At 38.0% G+C, this 20,717-nt stretch overlaps 1 protein-coding gene across 1 annotated transcript in view; it reads right to left on the reverse strand.

Annotated features, from left to right (window-relative positions):
* Positions 1 to 189: 189 nt before the first annotated feature.
* Positions 190 to 20,717, reverse strand: part of SLC16A10 (solute carrier family 16 member 10) — a 65,883-nt gene continuing 45,355 nt past the window's right edge. The window contains exons 4-6 of the mRNA XM_053938756.1: positions 8,435 to 8,578; positions 6,704 to 6,932; positions 190 to 5,520 (exon numbers count right to left, since the gene is read on the reverse strand). Of these exons, the coding sequence (XP_053794731.1) occupies positions 5,285 to 5,520; positions 6,704 to 6,932; positions 8,435 to 8,578 (609 nt within the window). The 3' untranslated portion in view covers positions 190 to 5,284. The remainder of the gene's footprint in view (positions 5,521 to 6,703; positions 6,933 to 8,434; positions 8,579 to 20,717) is intronic.

Raw genomic sequence — 20,717 nt, forward strand, 5'->3', positions numbered from 1 at the left:
TGTACCAGTTTCCCTCCCTCCCTCAATTTTCCTTCTGCCTTTTGTGAATAAAACTGCTTCTGCAAGTGTGATATTAAGCCCCAGAATGGAAAATAGAGAACATTTTTTTTTTCAGAAACAAGCACCTCAGTAGCTTAGGTTTTTAAATCATTAGTCTTACAATGGGTTGTCAGTGCAATTAGAATGAAATGGGTTGCACCATATATTAATGTAGGAGCACATGGGGACATTTCAGTCAGACCACAGTGGCAATAAAAGTTGTAAAGACTTTTTGTATAGAAGTCTTCACACTAGATTCAATAATTATCAGAATACAACAAAATTACATTTCAAAATGACAAGTTTTACACAAGAATAAGGCTAAAAATGATGCATGCAGTAACAAATGGGGCACTTATGAACTACCATCTTTATTCTGAATAATTTGAGACTGATCACAGTTACTTTAGCACCACAAAAAACATTAAACATTCATTTCTTACCCTTCTAACAAAGCAGAACTTGAAAGACTGGAGTTAAGGCTAGCAAAATGTGTACCCTTTAATATCAAAAACAACATACAAAATATGATGTCTATAAAGATACTTAAACATGTTAGTGTTGTCAATATTAGCAAACATTTTAGTATAACATCACTCTACTCTTAGCATATGCACTTCCAAAACATTACACCTGTTGACACAAGATATATATAGACTAGAAGGCATACTGCACATATGCCAAAGCTTACATGACTAGAAACTCACTGGCTGGCTGGAACTCCGCTGGTGCTGTGCTTGTCAACAGGGAGGCACGCAATGAAAGGGATCACTTTTTCCTCAGCCATCTCTCACATTTCAGAACTATACCTCCTCTAGTGAGATGCAGACTGTTTGTGCATGCCCTGGTCAAAATACATTGTATTTATAGATACACACACTCTCTTAATAGCAGAGGGTCCTTTCTGACTTCTGTAACATTTCCAGCTCTCCAAAGGGGAATCTGGGCCCCAGACCAGGCATTGCCCCTGCTCCCTGCTCAGAGGGCACAGCTGAGCCCCTGTGCAAGCAGCGAGGCCGGGAACTGCCCTGTGCCAGCACAGGGAGAGCCCTGCGTCAGCCAACCCGAATGGATGGCCTGAAGGACTGTAGCACTGATTCCCAACCTGACACAGACCCATTGGGGCTGCAAGAAAGCACCTTGGGTTCCTTTGGCATGTACTACCCGAGGCAAGGAACTGAGCAGGGCACTTCTGCTTTACAATGGCAGCGTCCCTTTTTTACACCATGAGCCCAAAGCATTCATCTGGTACATGCAAGAGCTGCCTCGCAGGAGTGATGCAACCTCACAGCTCCCACTGCTCCAAAACCTGCCTGCTCTGCCAGGCTGAGCCTGCTCAAAGGTTTCATCCAGGGAAGGGGGAAGGTATGTGCCCACACATAGTGCATGAAGGGCCAAAGGAGAACAGTGTCAGTTGTCTACCTCATCTGATGCCAAATACACCCTGAAGAAAGGCCACAGAACAGCTACAGCATCTTTGACTCATGGGGGCAATTTTCAGGGACAATAAATTGTCACTGGAAATAAAATTAGAAAAATAATTTAAATGCTAAGTCTGAACAGACAAAGACCTGGATGCAAGAAATTCTAACTAAGTTATAATTTGAAATCTGGGTCTGAGATTTGTACAGGTCTTCAAAAGTAGCCAGGACAAATCCAACAATACTTTACTAGTTACACATTGGATCCTGTTGCATAGCTGAGATGTAATTAAGAATCCAAAGGGTTTCCATTATTTCAGACTCTTTGCTGAACAGTTTTCTTAAGATTAAAAGGATCTTATACCTACTAAAATGTATGAAACCAACAATATCTTCCTCAGAATTAGCACTGGTTTCAAATCTGGTGTATTAAATGACAACATCACATAGGACTGGAAATTTCACACTGCCATTTTAAGTGAACCTGTTTCTACTCATTTTCTTCTGAAGATGTACCCTGAGAACATTCAATGAAAAGATGATTACTTTGTTTATAGGATACAAGAATAATGTCTATAGAAAGTACTCTATGAACTGTTCTCAAGAGAGGGATATATCGGAGTGATTTAAGGGTCTTCTTGAATTAAGCTACTATTTTAATTTTAGAATCAACCCCTGCCAGATTAAGGCTTGCATGATTTGGGTCATCAAAAGATTTCAGCAGGTTTCCTCCCATGAACAGATTTTCACACCTAAAATTAAATTGCTACAAAATCTTATTTGCATTTATTCAGTTAAAATAAAATTGAATATTCAGTCCTTTTCTCCACGTTTACAATATTAAGTATTTTTTAAAATAAATTTACTAAATAGTTGCTATTTGTGTAGAGTTTTTCATGTCTTAGTTTGTTTGGGGATTTATTTGTTGGGTTTTTGGTTTTTTTTTTTTAAGCAAGTCATCTAACCTCATTTTTAAAACATCAGGGCATACAGAATCTAATATCTCTCTCAATAAGTTTCTCAGTGGTTGGTCAGCCTCAGCAGAAACAATCTGAGCTTGTTTTTCATCTTACCTAGCTTTAGGACATCAACACTTCATGCTTTTGTCCAAAAAAGAGCTTATGCTACTGGACATTTCCCCCATAGATACAAACTAACAGAAAAGATGCTAATAGAGTTCTTAAACAGTAATTTACTTTATCTTCTCTGAAAAGCCTTTCCAATTTTAGCATTGCTGCAAAACAAGCACTGCATCAGAAATGGATTTGTTATTCCAACGCCATCACACCAGCAGAGAGCTTCCTTCCCCTTAAATTCTGCTTCCCTCACATCCCACATCCCACTCACTCGCTGGTTCTACCATAGGAATCAAGTGCTAAGCAATTAGTCATTGCACCCTCCTCACAGAGGTCACAATTTTTGCGGTTTTTTGGTTTGTTGGTTTGGGGATTTTTATAAATTTCATGCAAATATGAGAGTTTGGATTTTTTTTTTTAACAGCATGGCAATAATTAATCCATACTATTGATATACCATTTCCATGTAATTCATAAATCTTTACAACAATTATTTCATATACTCTCCCAGATAATTTAGAGACGCAGAGCAGCAAGTTGGAAGATGCCATAATTACACCAAGATACCTGGTCATAATCCTTTCAAATTGCACCAGTGACCAAAAAAAAAAAAAAAAAAAAAAAAAAAAGCAGCAGCTTTGTTTTTGGTATAAAACTCAGGGCTAAAAACACATGAAATGCAAGATCTATGATGAACACTAGTTGTTCATAACAGAACAACAGGAAATGAGAGTCTTCTAACACACTTAGCCAACACCACATTCTGCTTTGCCCAAATGGAAAATAATACTGAATATCACATTCTGCAGAAACACTCCAGACAAGAGCAGCATTGGCTGTCAGCATCACCTTAGTAATGAAGGCAGTAATTTTAATTAACACTACTATGCATATTTCAAATGACATTTTTAGAAGTACTTAAAATGCGTCAAAGCACAAGTCCCAGTGAACCTGAAGGGACCTCGGTTTTCCAGATTGGCTTTTTTCCCCTCCCACCTCCAAGTCCCTCCCCATGTGTCTCTCTAACATTTTAATATTCAATTCTTTTAGACCTTACTCATGCAAAGTAGGGGTTGAGATTCTGCAATATAAAAAAAGCCTGAGCTTTGGTCTACAATAATTAGAATGCTTTGCATTATTATATTTAAAGAACTTCTGTCAGTTGCTAGATGTAAACATTAAATGCAATAGTATTGCTGTTTTATATGGGTCTTCTGAGCAATTTACTACAACACTGTTTTTCCAGAATGAAAAAAAAGATATTAAAGGCTATTATAAAAAATTTAAAAAAACAAACAGTATGCCTCCATGGTTTATGTAAAGAACAGTTATTAATTAAAAAAGCACTTAAATATGCATTTTGTCCAGATCACATTTAGTTTACTCTTTGTTATGATAGTTTTAAGTGAGGCAACAAAAATTATTGGTATTAAATGGACCTGAAATAAAAAATGATCAAGTATTCCAGTGATTGCTGAACCATATCCATAGATAAGCGGTGTGCTTAGAAGTGTTTTATGATAAACTCAAAAGCAGTGTTTTCATCTCAAAGTATTATGCTTTTAAACATTTTTCAGAAAAAGAGGTTACTTGCTTGACATGCAGTGTATAATACCTAAGAATACATAAGCAATGGGACCGTTTGTTTAGGGTGTTAAGCAAGAAATAGGACATGCAAAGACATTTCTTTATATTTGAAAAAAATATGGAGCCATATAATCTACAGGCAATTGAGCACAGCTATAAAGACCTGTAATAAACCTGCATGTTCACTTAGTGCAAAAATCTAATTGCTGAATGCTGTTTTAATAGCTCATGTATATTTCCACATTAAAAACAACTTGGTATTGCACTTAGAAAGTATCCTTTAAAGCTGTCTTGGTTTTACGAACAAAAAAAAGAAATCCTAACAAATATAACAAATAATTTGAAATTTAGTCTAATTCATAATATTGCTCCAAAGAATTAGTCACTACAGTTTCAAAACTATCTACTACTCTGAGGTTTGGCTGAAAAAAGATTTATGAACATACATATTAAGGGTATTGCCTTCACCAAATAATAATAATAATAAAAAAAAATCTATTACTCAGCAGCTTAACTTCTGAACGTGCTTGCACTTAGCTTGGTTTGAACATAATCAAAACCTGAGCCCATAAAAAATGCCATCCTTAATGTTCTTTGGGCTACTGTGAAAGGTGAATGCAAACACAAGTGAGTGTTTCAACAGTTGTATAATAATTTAGCTTTCTAATGAAACAATTTCAGCAAAAAGATGCATATTTCATGATAGAGAATTATTACAGAAGACTGTAAACAGTATGATAAACTTCAAAAAAACAGATCAGTCATAAGAGCTACTACATCATCCAGTATAAACAGCCAGGGGCATGTCTGCAGAGGATGGATCATAGACATCATTGAGGAATCCTGGGTCAGTGAAGGAAAAACAGCTTTCACATTTCCAGAAATCAGTTCTGATGGATTAGAAAAATATTCTCTTCACACACAGAATCACTACACACATACACACTAAAGCTACAAAACTTCGAATACCTTGAAAATGTGGCTTGAAATCAAATTCAAAGACCTGTCCAAAAAGTTCAATGGTATAAAAGGTTCTTGTAGCAGTTTTGCAATTCGAGCAATAGTTCAAGACTTCAGTATTGTATAGTATCTTCAGCCAAAAAGTAGAAAACTTGTTTCAGTAGGAGGAGGTCAGGATGGTATAGGGAAAAGAAAAAAGCATCAAAAGCCAGAATCCAGTTCTTTGACTGGCTTTTCTGTCGTGTCTGACACCAAAGTGCTTTCATTTTCCAGCATTTTCTCAGTAGTTTCTCCATCAACAGGTTTTGCTCTCTCTTTCAACTTCTGCCGTTCGTGGACCCAGGGGATGAAACACAAAATAGCTCCTCCAATGAGGGGAGGGACTCCAGCCAGGTAAAATGCCACATCGTAGGTGCCAAGCTTATCCCGCAGCAAACCTGGGAAGGCAGAAAGTGACCACTCATAAATAAAGGGGCCTCAGGAATCTACAGAAAATAGGTCATGGCTTCAGGTTCAGAAACCCAACCTGACAACCTGATGTCACAGAACCTGACAACCTGATGGCCAAACAGAGGTGTAGATGGAGGTAGAAAGGTATTCCAGAGTTGACTTGGAGCAGTAATGAAGAGCTCAGTATGTCACCCCTCAACCAATTAAAAATTGCTTCATTAACATCTACTAAAAACATGCACCATCTTTCCTACTTGAAAGTTGCTCATTTGAGCTTCTCCAGCACCTGTATCTTGCCATGACTTAGAGAAATGCTCCTTCCTTTTGATAACAGCTACCTTTGATCAATATGCCCATTTTTCTAATTCTAGATATATTCCATATATTGCATTCCTCATGGCCTCTTATTAAGAAGCATGTTTCCCAATAATTCAGTCTAATTGCTCTCTCCAAATTCCTCCCATTAGTCAAATTCTACTTAAATATTAATAGCTGTGATAGTAGGAAGCACCAAGTCTGTGCTGTTCTAGCATTAACATTTTGTCTTCTATAATGCTACATAGTTCAATTACATCTTATGAAGTACCCTTCGCTCAGCAAACCTCAGGGTGAATTACCACTGAAAATCATCAGTGGTGAGGATTACAGCTTTAGCTATTTCCACCTCCCAAGAACTTCCAAGTTTTCATCTTCAAAACCTGTACCTTGTCAGTCTCCCACCAAAGGATGAATAAAGCCAGCATTCTTACTTATGAAGACCAATTAAAGTGACTGGAGCCTTTATCCTCACAATGGTTTTAACATGAGCAAATCTTGGAATGGAGTTAATTTTCAGGTTTTAATTTGGAGGCCCTCTGTAATACAAGCAACCAATAGGCTGTCACATGTACAAACTGGAAAATGTCAGGTCCTAAATCCAACTGGAAACCTATCTATCTTTTGAGGAATGTTTTACGCCTGTATAACAATGAAGAAGACTGAGCAAACTTTGAAGAGTGCAGTAAATTAATAATCCATGAGCAGCAGGTAAATTTCCTTTATCTTCTCAATCATGCACAGAGAAAATCTCCAGTGTCAAAGCTGTGCACGTGGTGCAGGAATGGGAAACACAGCCAAAAAGGTATGCAAACACAGAAACACATTTACAGCTACAAACCTGCCTACACTCACCTGCAATGGGTGGACCAACTGTCATAGGCACTGACATGAGTCCAAGCAGAAATCCGATGGCCTGGGAGACATCCTGAGCCCCAACGAGCTCGAAGGCAATAGGAGCCATAATGCAAATGAAGCACCCATCAAACAGGCCCATGAAGAGACAGACAGCAACGAGAGCTCCAAAGACATTGCACAGTGGAATCATCATAGACATCAGCCCAATAAAAAAGAATGAGGCCACCTAAATATGAACAAGGAAAAAAATATAAAAATGCATTGCATCAAATTCGCAAATTGTAAGGGACCAGATGAACCTCCTTGCATTTGCAGTGAATTAGATTGTCTGCCTGTATTTACTTTAAAATAATCAGTCCATGGATTACCACCTTCAGAAGTTACATATTAAAATAAAACAAACATAACTCATGACAGGCAAAGAAATTCCACTACCCATTTTGCAAGCTTTGAAAATGTAATTATAATCCACTAACCTACAGTGATTGTGTATGGTCATTTCTCATGCACTAATATTTTTTTGAGAAATAAGTCACAGAAGTATTAAAAGTTTAAGATAGTTGGACTATTGTAATTAGATTCCTCACTGTTGTAAGTAAAAATACCAATATTATGAGTGGTTATTTCAGGGTGCTTATATTCAACAGAAGTGAAAACATTTAATTTTTCCATTAAAAAAAAGTATCCTGATATACTGCTACAGTCATGCATACTTACAAAGATTTTGTAATATAATCTTAGATTATTTATTTGTTTCAACTTAAAGGAATAAAACTGTCTTTCAGCAAAATGAAGCAGAATTAAAAAGAAAATAAAAGCAGTAACAGTTTTGCCTGTGCACCATCCATATGTAAGCACAGGAAACCAATGTTTCACCTAACTGCAATAAAACATCAAGGAGTCTAAATGTATCCATGACAACAAATACTCCAGCAGAACAGTAATTCTTTCCTAAGAATTTTTGATTTCCATAATGCAGTGCAGACAATCCCCACTAGATGCCTCCCTTGCTATTCATTTTAAGAGACCTAATGAAGAACTCCTCGAAGCTGCCAATATGAAAGTGAATTAAAGCTTTTCCAAAATCCCACACTAACACTGCTAGTTTCTCAAAAAAAAAAAAAAAAAAAAAAAAAAAAAAAAAAAGCGTGGAGGGAAAGAAGTGTATATCCTCCTTCCTCTCCAAGCTTCAGCATTTCTGGAAGCCTGGACTCCTCCTGCAAAATCTCCTCAACTAAGCACCTCTTGTATCACCATGGCCATACCCCTGTGTACTATGCACAGAACATATTTGACACCAAATTGGTGCCTGTCAAAGATCAAGAGAACCAAAATCCTCACTAGAGAAACACGGCTTAATTTTTTCCCCTATCTGGGGAAAGCCATTATAAAATCATAATCAGGGATAAAACAGAGAAAGCAGAATCTACAGAATCCCTGAAGACTCTCACTCACATGCTAATAAACAGTAATTTCTTTCATTCCCAGCTGAAAACAGCCAGCAGGAAATAGATATTTCCTTAGCATGAAAAACAAAAATGAAAGATTCATAAGCTTTGCACCAAAGGTTCCTAGTATCAAAAGCCATACACTGAGTTTCCTAGAGTTTTGAAACTTCTCAAATTTGAATCTCCAATCAGTTAATTCTGCTTACTTATTAATAGTACCCGAAACCAAATCCTTTGGAATCCACAGTTCAGAAGGAATAAATAAACAATAAACACATACCTGTAGATATATTTTTTTTGCACCAGGAATATAATCTGCCACTCTGCCAAAGACCAATCTGCCAACTCCTGAAGTAATGCCCAGACACAGCAGAAGCACTTCTTCTGGCACGCTGTCACCAAATCTCTCTTTTACATGATTCATCTGTTTAAAAAGAGAAAATAAATTTGCTTTAGAATTAAAAAGATAGACCTTGGAAAACCTGAGTCAAGTAGAAGTAATCTGTCAATCACTTAAACTCAGTTACAAATGGTCACGTGACTTACTCTGCTTTTACAGATTTTAAAATGCAGTATTTAGTGCAACACAATAAAAACAATCTGAAATGTGTTGCTGCTTTATCCACAACTAATTAACTTTAATCAGGAAAACAAGAAAGCTCTGTCTAATTAAGAAGAAAAAAAAAGATAACTTAGAAACATTCTTTCCACCCACTCTTAGTTTACTAATGATAGATTCAAAGTAACACAGAAGCCACACGGTCTACCAAGCCTGCAACATAGCTCAGGGCAGGAGCAAGAAGCAGAGAGCTGGAGCCAAGACAGTGCAAGTAGGAGGGGCCCTTCCGAAGGTCTCATCCCAACATCCATGGTGTCCAAGGGCAAGGAGGAAGCGGGCAGAAGCCAGCTGCAGTGCCAAACACAACAGCAAACACTCCCACGAGAGGGAGCAGCTTCAGCAGCAATGAACAGGGCAGACTGGAAGAATGATTTATCAGCCACTTCAGCCTGAAGAACTAAAGGAATTGACCATCGACCACAACAGGGTGAACTATCAGTGTCAGTAATCCCAACTTTTCAAGTCATGGTTAAAAAAAAAAAAAAATAGATAGATCTAGATATATAGATCTAGATATCACCAGGCTGGCTTGATGGATTTGGATTTTTTTATAGTCTCTCTACTTGAACAGCGTTTTTTGTTTGTGGTTTTTGCAGTGATTTTTTTGGGTTTTGGTTTTGTTTTTATTTTTAATCATCCCCAAAGACCAGAAAATTACCCACAAGAGATTTTTTACACTATTGCTTTTTGGAACATGCTTGGTAATACCAAATATGCCAAAATGGGCACTAGAAGATGTAGAAATCATTTACACAGTCCTGCAGTCTCCATGTTCATAAGTAGTTTTGAACAAGAAAAGTAAACAAGTAAAAATAAGTGAAAGTTCAGAGATGTAAAAGACCAAAGAGAAGAAACTGATTTTAAGAAGAAGAAACTTATTTTCCAAGAGGAAAATAGGACTAGCTGAGTAAAAGCAATTTTCTTAAGCATAAAATCTGTTGGGTTTTTTTTTTTTATATGTCACAGAAAGCCTATTAAATCTAACATTAATTTGTCCAATGTAACCAATTTTGTAAGAAAGAAAAAAACCAAAGAGGTTTATTCTAGTTTTAAAGGAAAACTTCTAACTTAAAGAAGTTAGATGCTTGCTTTGTTTTTTCCTTTGCTTTGTAAGACACATTTAGGAACAGAATCTGATGAAATTCTTCATCTGAAATGACATTTAAACATAAAAGATAAGCTGCTCTACTTATTCCCTTTCTGCCAAAGGTGAGAAAAGGAAAAGCTGACAGTATTCCCACTCCTACCTTTATGTGCTTGTCAGCACCTGCTGGCCCAGCTGGCGAGAGAAGCCAATGTGTTCTTTGCAATTTTTGTCACCTGTTCCAGGCTTCTCCAGCCTCCAGATTGTTTAATTAGCAGGCCTGATCCATCCACTCCCTGGAGGCTTTTCAAGAGTCAAGATAAGGCTCTGTATCTAGATAACTATTAACCCTGCACCTGCAACTGAGTAACTGGATTTCTCAAAGCAGCGCAGGGTTGAAATGCTGCCACTCTTTGATCAAGAAGGGAAAATACTGATACAATTAACTCCTTAAGCAAGAAAATAACCACTACTCATCCCAATTTTAAAATACCTAAATTAGTTGTTGGTTTGGGTTTGGTTTTTTTTTTTTTTGTTTTGTTGGGTTTTTTTTGGGGTTTTTTTGGGGGGGGGGTTGTTTGTTTGTTTTGTTGTTGGTTTTGGTGGGTTTTTTTTTTTTGCTTCCCCTACTCTTAAGCACATGATAATCTTAGAGAAAGCTTCCAACCTGTTACAAGGAGAATTTTTTTCCTCAGGAAGGCAGAGGCATAGGCTGTGCAGAGAACTTGTTCAGTCTCCTTCCTTGGAGGTTTTTCAGGATCAAGTGCACAAAGCCCTGAGTCACCTGGCCTGACCTCTCAGAGCTGATGCTCAGATCCTAAACAGCATATTCAATCTTCAGTGACACAGACACTAAGTAAGCAGCAGCAGTATTAACTGTCCGAAAATACAGTGATTCAGGACTAATTCAGCACTGTAAGTGTAACTCTAGCTTAAATATTTTCATGAAGTAGCTCAAGCAAGATTCAGATTTCCACTGTTTTCCCACTTTTTACTATTAGAACTACTCAAAAATCCCACGATGAGCAATGACTTGTGACTATTCTCAAGGTATTAATGCTCTCCTCACTGCAGAACTATACAGAATTATATGACTCTTCAGGCATTGTCTGCAGCAGCCAAACAGGGACCCAGCCACACAAAGGCCAAAGCATTTCAATGTGTGTTGTGCCTTTTCTCAGTAATGTAGCAGCTTCTTCACTCAGGGCTGTGTGCATGCTGAATTGCAGGTCTGATTTTTCCAAATGTAGAAAAGACCTGGTTAGCTCAGGCAAAATTATAGTCCAGAGTAGCACAGTTTCTTCATTATTTAAAAATATAATTCATCCTTGTACAATCCAGTTTTCCAAATAAAGATATATAGCCAGTGAAGACCAGAACTGAATGCATCCCTGGCAACAGCACTCTCCTTTATACCTCTCTACTATCAGGGTGACACACACAGATCTTGTTGTCCAAATTCTCATTACTGTTAGAATGAGACTAGAAGACATATCAGCCACTTGGTAGTAGCTAGAATGCTTTCTGGTTGACCTCTCTCCAAACAGCCAAGATCCAGGTTTTTCTAAGCCCTCCCCTTCACTGCACGTGCATTTCAGCTACATTCACACAATGAATCAAAGACATTAATCTGAGCAAAGCTGTAGCTCCTTTTTTTCCAAACACCAAGAACCTGAATCTGAAAGAAATGGTTATGAACTAGTAAGAAATAATTCTGTCAACCACATTCTTCCCATTTTGGGGATTACCAATCAAGCAAAGCTTTAGTAGGCTAAATGCAATAGTCTCTCTGACCAAAAGAGATGGCCAACGGCAGCACATAACCTAGAAAACTCTGAGCACATTAAAACCACCATTTTCCTCAATTACTGATGCAAGTCCTGCTGCACATTCACTGAAAACAAGCATAAGGATAAAAGGAAATGCTTAGGGAGTACTGCTGGCACCATTTGTATACTAGAAATACTGTTAACTGCTCCAAATTAAGTTTTCTGAAAGAGCTGAGGGGGTGTAGAAGCCTAGAAGATAAGGTGGCTCATGTGCATGTCTCAAACACTGATAGCCAGATAGCTGTGGAGCCGACCAAGGATTGTTGGCAATAACAGCCAAGGATTGTTGGCAATAACATACTGTGAAAAAGAAGTGTGTGGCTGGAGAAGGGGGCCATACAAAGGTAGGGCAGCACTTTTCCAGGACAAACGTCCTTGTTCTGGCTCCTGGAGATAAGTGTAACAGAATGGTGCAAGCGCAGGAATGAGGTCAAGAAACCAGTATGGATTGTAGGGTGGAATCAGCACCAAAAGCCCTAAAACCCCACAACCCATTTCCAGGAAGGTCTATAAGAACAGACTGTGCATAACTTTCTATGCAATTTAGTTATCTCCACGCCAGAGAGAAGTTGCTGCATGAAGGCCAGGTAGCACCCTGGCCATCCCATCAGCTGGATCAACACTGTAGCCAGGACTGGTGATCTCTTTCTTTGCAGTGAGCCGTCCTGGATGATTGGAAGTTTCAGAAAGTGCTAAGAAGCAGAGCATAAAGTAACTCTGGATAAGTCACTGTTTATTCTCCAACATATAGACTCACCACAAAAGTAGCGGGTAAGGAGGGTGAGAAACAGAAAAGAAACTTCGTTGCCAGTGAGCTTTATAAGATACTGTGCACCAGGAAGATCATTTAAGGCAAATACATTTCTAGTCCAGACCCCACCAGATAAACTTTCACTCATGAGCAAAAAAACAGCAGAACAAGCCAGCAACTCCTGCACTTCTATAGAAAAGATGATCTTCATGTTAAGAGACAGAAATAACATTACAAATACCTAACCTGGATCAATTTTTAAGGGAGTGTCAATATCCTGAGAATTTCTGTGAAATATTACTTTAGCTAATTGTCTTCGCATGACAAATATGCTGTCCGAGATTGAAAATCAGTGTAGCAGTTGTCTTCTGGGCAGTTTTCCTTATCTCCTGTTAATGGGCCCATCAGTGTCTTGCCACATGGCTCAGAGATAACTCCCTCCAGGAACCCTTTCTGTTTAACAGGTGATCAAGCACCCACCCATGACTCAGAATGACATCAGCCCATTGTGAGATGCTCCGCCAGGGGGGAGGAGCTAAGCATTCCCACCTAGATATATTCTGGGATTTGAGACAGAACAGTCAGCCTTCCCACAGGTTCCCAAGAGGATACAGCTGGGGTTTTCCACTGCACCGACTACACCTTTTCTACAGGACCCCTGCTCCAACAGAACCACATCTGCCACTCCAGGAGGACTGCAGCCACTCCAATTTGGACTGCTACCAACACGTTGGCTAAAGGGGTGTCAGGTTGTATTCTGACTTTGTCAGTGCTTTTCCTTTTGTATCATTGCATGTGTTTTGTTTCTTTTCCCTTTTCCCAATAAATTGTATTTCTGACTGGGAGTCTCTCACTGGTTTTGCTTTCAAACCAGAACATATGCATAAACACATCTTCAAGAAATTCCTGCTTACACACTTGCCCCAACAGTGGTAATACTTCTTTTTCTCTCTCATCAATTTAAATTATGTAAATAACAAGGAAAAAATTAAATAAACAAGGTGATTTATTACATACTAACAGCAAACTTTTCTCTTATTCCACTGAGTAAAGCAGATTAAACACAATAATTCATATATCATGAAGATTCAGAACAAGCATAATCTGAACTTCTTAAGTAAAACTAAACACAACAGTTAACAGGTTAACTGTTAAGCCTATTTAACATAAAAACCCTAAGCATTAAAAATTCAAAAATACTCAAGGCTGACAATTACACAATTAAAATAATTTTGAGGTTTTTTTTTTTTCAATAAATAGCTAGCCCTGAAGCCATATGCCCTGAATAATTTTTTTTTTTTTTAATCTCAGAGCTGTTATCCTAAAGAGCATGTGAAGAAAACCAGTGGCTTGGTGTGGCTTGGGCAGCAGCAGCAAGACAGATAAGGCACACGCGCATCTTTAGAAGCTCACAGTGACTAAGCACAAGGATGCAGAATAAAGTCAGGGATCCACAGGAAATGAAGTATTATATACACAAGGGATGATAGTCAAATTATTGGATAAAACCATTTTAAAATTATTCCTATTTGTTACTACAATCCATATTTTACAGTCTCAGTTCTACCTGTTTCTTACGGCCTGAAGGAGTGTCTCCAGAGCCTACTTTACTCTCAAAACTCAACTATGTCCAAAATCAGCTACTATCAGAACATCCTAGAGAGTTAGATGTCAATCACAATCATTTGAATTTCCAGAATAACAGCAGAACTATTTAAAAACATCCAACAGGCAACATCACGAACTAAGGACCAATAAAGATTTGTGGGGGAAAAAGGAAAACAAACAACTCTAATTTCTCTTATCTCATCTTCCTATTGTCTCAACCAGCTAATGAGGCTGATAATAAAAGCGCAAGGACCATACCCCAGCAGTCCCATTCATGAGAACCCTCCCCATCACATAAACCCTTGTGGCATTTACTAATGTAATAAAATAACCAGTTTACAACTTATGTAATTAAAACCAAGCACATTATATGATATGTTACCATTAAGAAATTATGGAATATCAAAACAATGGATTTGGATATCCTGTACAATGCTATTGTTGTGTCCTAATAGAGACTGACATCCTTGCTCAGCAACAGCATCTGTACTACTCATATCACATCTCTCAAAACTAGACTCCTTAAACCATAGGACCTAGGCAAGTAAAATCTAAACAGATTCTCAAACCTCTGGTCAACCATCCCAGAATTCCCAGGGCATCCAGAGCACTTCAGTATTAGAGATCTACTTGTGGACATGGTCATAACCCCCTCAGCTTTCACAAACCTGGGTGAAGCACCTGACTCATTCTACTGGGGAATAGAAGCTCTTAATTTTCTCAGTTCTTCAAGACAGTCCTAAATATACTATCAACTGGATCAGAGCCTTGAGAAATTGAATCAAGCAGGCAAATTTTCATTTAAATCCTAAGGAAAAGATGACAATGATAGTCTCTCCTCCTTACACAGAGATAGTCCTTACTCAGGATACAGACATTTATGTTCCCTTTTTTTCCCGCCTCCTAGAGCAATCCAAAACCACTTTTCCCTTTTCCAGGAAATATGCTGCTCAGTAGTAATGAAAAATTTCATTCAATCATCAGAAAAGAACCTGGAAAATAGCTCAGAATTTGACAATTACTACAATCAAATACAAAGAGCTAGGTTCTGAGATCTCCTCGACAGAAGATTCAAAACACATGGTGAGATATTCACAAGTCTGAATAGGAATTAAAAAGCAAAGAGGTTTTCCATACAGCTCTTCCTGGGACAGGAACTGGACACAAAAGGTGGTCTGTATATGAGAGAAGCAATTTGGCAATGAGTGTTTGTTACTTTGTATGAGGACAGCAGGGCAAAACCAGCTGTGATCTCAGACTTCTGGGCACATGAAGAGTTTCAAGAGTTCAGTTCAAATCAAGATATTTCAAGTGTCCAAAGACACAGGATTCTGAGCTTACCATTAAAATAGCATTAAAACTTAAAAAAAAAAAAAGGATAACACTTTGCAATTTACTCTTTGAATTTTTCACTCCATCTGATATCCAAACAGTTTGTACTACACCAGAGTACATGAAGTAGCGTGCTGTTAGAGACTGATACAAAGGAAATCACAATGAAACTCAGAGCTTTCAACCTGCCAGTATTGCACCGACCTGAGGAAGACTGCTTTGCTCTTATCCTTCATGGTTACCACATAGCTTGCACCTGAGCATACCTGCTACCTTTTTTTTTTTTTTAATTCCATTTAATTTTACTTCTAAAAAAACCCACAGAAAACTTTTGGTTTATTCTTGTTTGTTTCTGTTCTTTCTGTACCTATATTATTTGTCTTCAGTACTTATTTGACAAACATATCTAAAATATGCTTTCAATAGCAATTACAAGTAGGAAATAATTTATTTCTTTTCCCACCATCACCCCCAATGTCCAAAGTGGACGATCTAACCAAGAATCAATACTTCTAGGTCAACATTAAGGAATACTGGAAAAGAAATGGGTGAACAGGATAATGACAGAAATGGGAAAACAGAAGTGGGATAAAGGGGGAAAATTTCACTAACCTGGGCAGTCAAACTGCAGCAGATGTTGAGATCTGAAGGGAGATAAATGCAAAGATTAGAAAAGCAAGTAAAGCACAGGGAGCCACTGAAGATTTTGGGTCTCAGAGATATGTGCTTAATAATTACATCAGACCTTTACAAAAACAGTGTCTTGTTAGTCTTCCATTGGAGAAAGAAATATGATAGATTAAGTGGATGAGAAAAGTAATAGTGCTAAAACTGACAGCTATACCTAGTTTTAGCTTTTTTAGAATACCTACAGTATAGAGAAATCTGTTTGACACAGTTATGGTTAGTACTGGACATAATTTAAAAGATACTCTCCTACCATTACAAGACTAACAGCAGATTCTGGGAATTAAAAGACATGGTAGACCAGATAAATGACTGATGTAGGAGATCTGAAGAAATGAAGAGGTTTCTTGAACAGCAGCCCATAAAAGCAAGTGAATGGAGTGATGGAGGCTGTTTTTTTTTTCCAGTTTGAATAAAAAAAAAAAAAAATCCAGAAACACACATTGGATATTCAGCATTATTTTACACAACATTCTAAAAGTAGCAACTTTATGACATAATACAGGTGGTTCACAAAATAGACAGCACTTACCTTACAAGAATTGATGTGTTATTGCCTTACAAGATGTGTTATGTGTATGCACTTTACTGTGGATATGCAGAGTTTGTACATTAAAGTTTAGAGATTTTTGGTTACTAGGGCCCTTAGAGTACACACCAGACTCTTCACCATGCTCTGCCCTCAGACATAGAGGAAAACATTTATCTCTGTGCTTCACTTTGTCTCCACAGTGGAATCCAGGGCCGTAAGAATTAAAGAGAGGAGAGAGGTGTAGGATTAGGACTTTACACACAATGCAAAACTTGAACAGCTTCACATACTGCAAGGTAAATCCTTGGGCAAGCCTCCCACTGCAGAGAACACAGAGCCACTGCCACTGTATGTGGACAAGGGCAGAAGCAAAAACACTCATTTCTCAAATGAGGAGACGTAATTTAGAGATGTCATATCTAACAACATTTAGGGAACACATCAGTGTGTTTCCCCCTCAGGGGAGGCTTGAAGAGTTACAGAAATATTTGTAAGAAGTGTTATGGATGATGATTAGGGTCTTGCTGGGCAGGACATCACACACTGCAGTGAGATTCATTCTGACTATCATAGCTTATCCCAGTACAGTAGCTCAGATCTGCCTGAAGAGTCTTAGGTGGTTTCTATGCCTCCTTTATATTTTTCCAGTATAATTCTTCCTAAAGACCCAAAGGTTTTGCCTGGGGAGGGAGCAGTTTACAAGTGAAAAATGTAAATTTTTCTTAACAGGAAAAGTAGATAGAATGTGTTTTCCTGAATAAATTTTAGAAACTTCCAGAGTATATGGAAGTAAATACAGCTTTCAAATTACACAGCAAGATTTTCAGACAAGTTCCTATGAAAGCTGTAACTACAGAGGATCTCACAAGAACTTGGCTTGTCATTTCTCCAAGTTGATTGCACAAGACAACAGTTTTTATTGGCACATATTTTAGGGAGCAAAGGTTCAAAACACACTGAATTTGCACAGCAGAATCTGATCTCTTATTAACAAAAACAAGGCACATCACTGATAGAGAATGAGAAATGGGCAGCCATTTAGCCAAAATAGGTGGCTCATAAAGAACAGAGCTGAAGGCCAAGTCATCCTCAAGGCTTGATTTAAAAAGGTACTCCAAGATGATAAAGTAGCTGTAGAACAGTTAAATCACACAAAAGACACAGAACTTACACTACAGATCAGAAGGTGGGGGGGAGGAATCAAATCTAGCAAAAAAGTCTGCATCAGCTCTAATCCATATCAGCAAGTCCTCCTGTTAATTATGTTTCTAAAGTGAAAAAGACTACTTTTCTTATCTAAAGAGTAGGAACAAAATGTATGTTCCAGCAAAAGATAGGAAACATAGACCAGCAGAGAGCACTGTCTTTTTGTCCAAGGACAGACACTGTGGGCATAGCACTAGACTCGGCAACTTCAAAGTGACAAACACAAGATCTGGAGCCAGACACAGCCACCCAGAGGACAGACTGATATTTATCCAAGTTGTCTGATTTTGTGATGCAGCCAAGAAAATGAGTTTGTTTATATGCATGAAAAAGTTCTTTTGACTAACATATACTCTACAGCAACCCTAACCAGCTTCATGACTCTCCTGTGAATAAAATTGCTTGGAAGCATCTTTACTTTTCATTCTGAGAATGAATTTTCTTTTCCAAGAATCTTGGAGCAGAGTCCAAGGTGATGCTTTGTTTCTCAGCAGAAGTATCTATTTTTTCCCCTAAGCATTAGGTCTGCACTCTCACTTCCCTGTTCTCTGGAGATCTAGATGAACCTATTCCTGGCACATGCAGATTTCAGAGAAGCAATGAGGCATTGAATCTTCAGCATCTGTCTATGGAGGACATTAAATCCAGTACTTATTTGCCTACCAAGACAGATTCTCCTAAGACAGTTGTTGGAAAACATGGTCGGACACAAGCCATTTTTTCACCTCTTAAACATGAAGCAAACAGAACACATGCACTCCACATAGCTACTGCTAACCAAAAATCTCTACATATGCAAGTATGTACCCATTGTGGAACATGAGCATGGATAAGCATCAAAAGGAAAAGCTAGATCTACACAGTAAATTAAGAAACAGGCAGCAAAGCAAGGTGAGAAATACTGAAATCTTTTTCCTGAGCTACTCTGAAGTTTTAAGAGGACAGGCAGTATCATGGGAACTTTCACATTTTCACAGATCAATTAATGGGTAGCTTTGTATACAAGCCTGCAGCACATTTAAACTGCAAGCCTAATTTTCAAACATATCTAGTCATTCTTTAGGAGCATTTACTTCATAACAAATACTTAAACGTAGAAAGGTAAACTCTATCAAGACACATTTTTATTGCACTACTATCCAGTTGATTTTTTTAAAAGGAGAACACATAATAAATATGTGTACTTTTTTTTTTCAACTACTTGGTTGTTAAATTCAGTTTTTCATCCTGCAAGGTGTCAAATACTATAAATAAGGCAGGACCCATCATTAGCAAGAGGCATTTAATAAAAGTATCTGCTAAATCAAACCATACTTGCGAACACCCAAAGACAAATTTCTACAGGACTGAACCATTGCACTGAAAGTATTAAGATGATATTACCAGTCCTAGCAGTATTCCTCATAGCTGAATATTGCTATATCAATATTGCAAACACAATACTGGGCCCCTTTTTGTAAGTGTCATAATTAATATTTTCCTAAATTCATACTGAAACCTGGTAGTGACTTCAGTCACTGCTTAGAGAAGACCAGGCAGTGACAACATCCACTTTAAGCAGTATTTCTTTTCACTCTGCTAAATAAAGCACAAAAGGCAACCACATCTTGTAAGCTACTGAGCATGTGGTCTTGTATCAAATTTTAACAGAAATGACCTAACAAGTTCCTCAGAATTAAGAATTAAGAATGATCCTGATTGAGTAAGTATTTTTTAAGGGTAAGAGAACAACACCAAGCCCTTAACATCAGACTGCTAAAAAAAAAGAGGTTCTCTATTTATTATCAAAACAAGCACAGGACAAGTGGCACAAAGACTAGATACACCTTCTTTCAAATATACATAATTTCCTTGTGAGACAGTCCTTAGTAAAAACTCTTGGAAAGAGCGTTTTCCACTGATTCTACAGATTGCTGTTATGAATTCACAATTTAAACCAAAATAGACTAAGCAAGGATTTTACTTGTCTGTCTGCCTATTTTAGAGAGGCACCAAAAAAAAAAAAATCTCAGTCACTAGTTTGGACTGATTTTAAAATTCAGAGGAATAACAACCATTTGATTTAGTAATCTTATGACTTATCAGTTTGTTCTTCAACAATCTCAATTAATGCTGAAAGTATATATAATAAACTGAAGTCAAAACTTATTTATAGTCTTCATCTCAACCCAATTCCCAAGATACATGTAATGGAACACCTATTAATGGAATTTGACACCAATTAAATGGGGATGAGAAAAGCTCTCCCTTTTGGTTCTCCCCTGCAAGAGCCAAAAGGAATCTGATGCCTAATACCTACCAGTCAGGATTCATGTCAAGGAGCTGGCAAGAGTTACCAGCTCCTATCTAGCATGCCATATAATCAATTTGTTAGTGCATTTAATTTTAAATTAGAGCCTAGTTAATGAGCAGGTTGTTTCTTCAGTTTTAACAACTTTTACTCCAAATAGCAAATACTGCAAAAAGTTCAACTGCAAAAGTGCAAAGAGTTCAATTGCAAAGACTTGGCTAATTCTGTTACTTCAAAGCCCAAAAAAGTTTTTACTTCTTTTTCACTACAGGGGTCACAGCATGTATTCTCCTTTCCAACAGGCTTCAGAAAATGCAAGAGGCATCAACAGAGACTGGGGATGGCACAGAAGTACAGAGAGACCCTGGCTGGGTCCTCAGGAGCTCCTGAGCAGTGCCAGGCTGGCAGACAGGGACTCCAGACAGTGACTCCAGCACACCCAGCCAGCAGCCCCCAGCCACCATGGGCCAAGCAGTGACACACAAGGACCCCAAAACTGCAGAGTCAGTGCCACCTGTGCTTCATGACATGGTCAAACACAGCCATTCTGGAAAGAAGCTGTCTTTCCAGGTGGGAAAAATGGGACTTGGTGAGTACAGGTACCAGGTCAGAGGCCATGGCATTC

The sequence above is a fragment of the Vidua chalybeata genome, chromosome 3, assembly GCF_026979565.1.
Source record: "Vidua chalybeata isolate OUT-0048 chromosome 3, bVidCha1 merged haplotype, whole genome shotgun sequence".
NCBI classification, from domain to species: domain Eukaryota; kingdom Metazoa; phylum Chordata; class Aves; order Passeriformes; family Viduidae; genus Vidua; species Vidua chalybeata.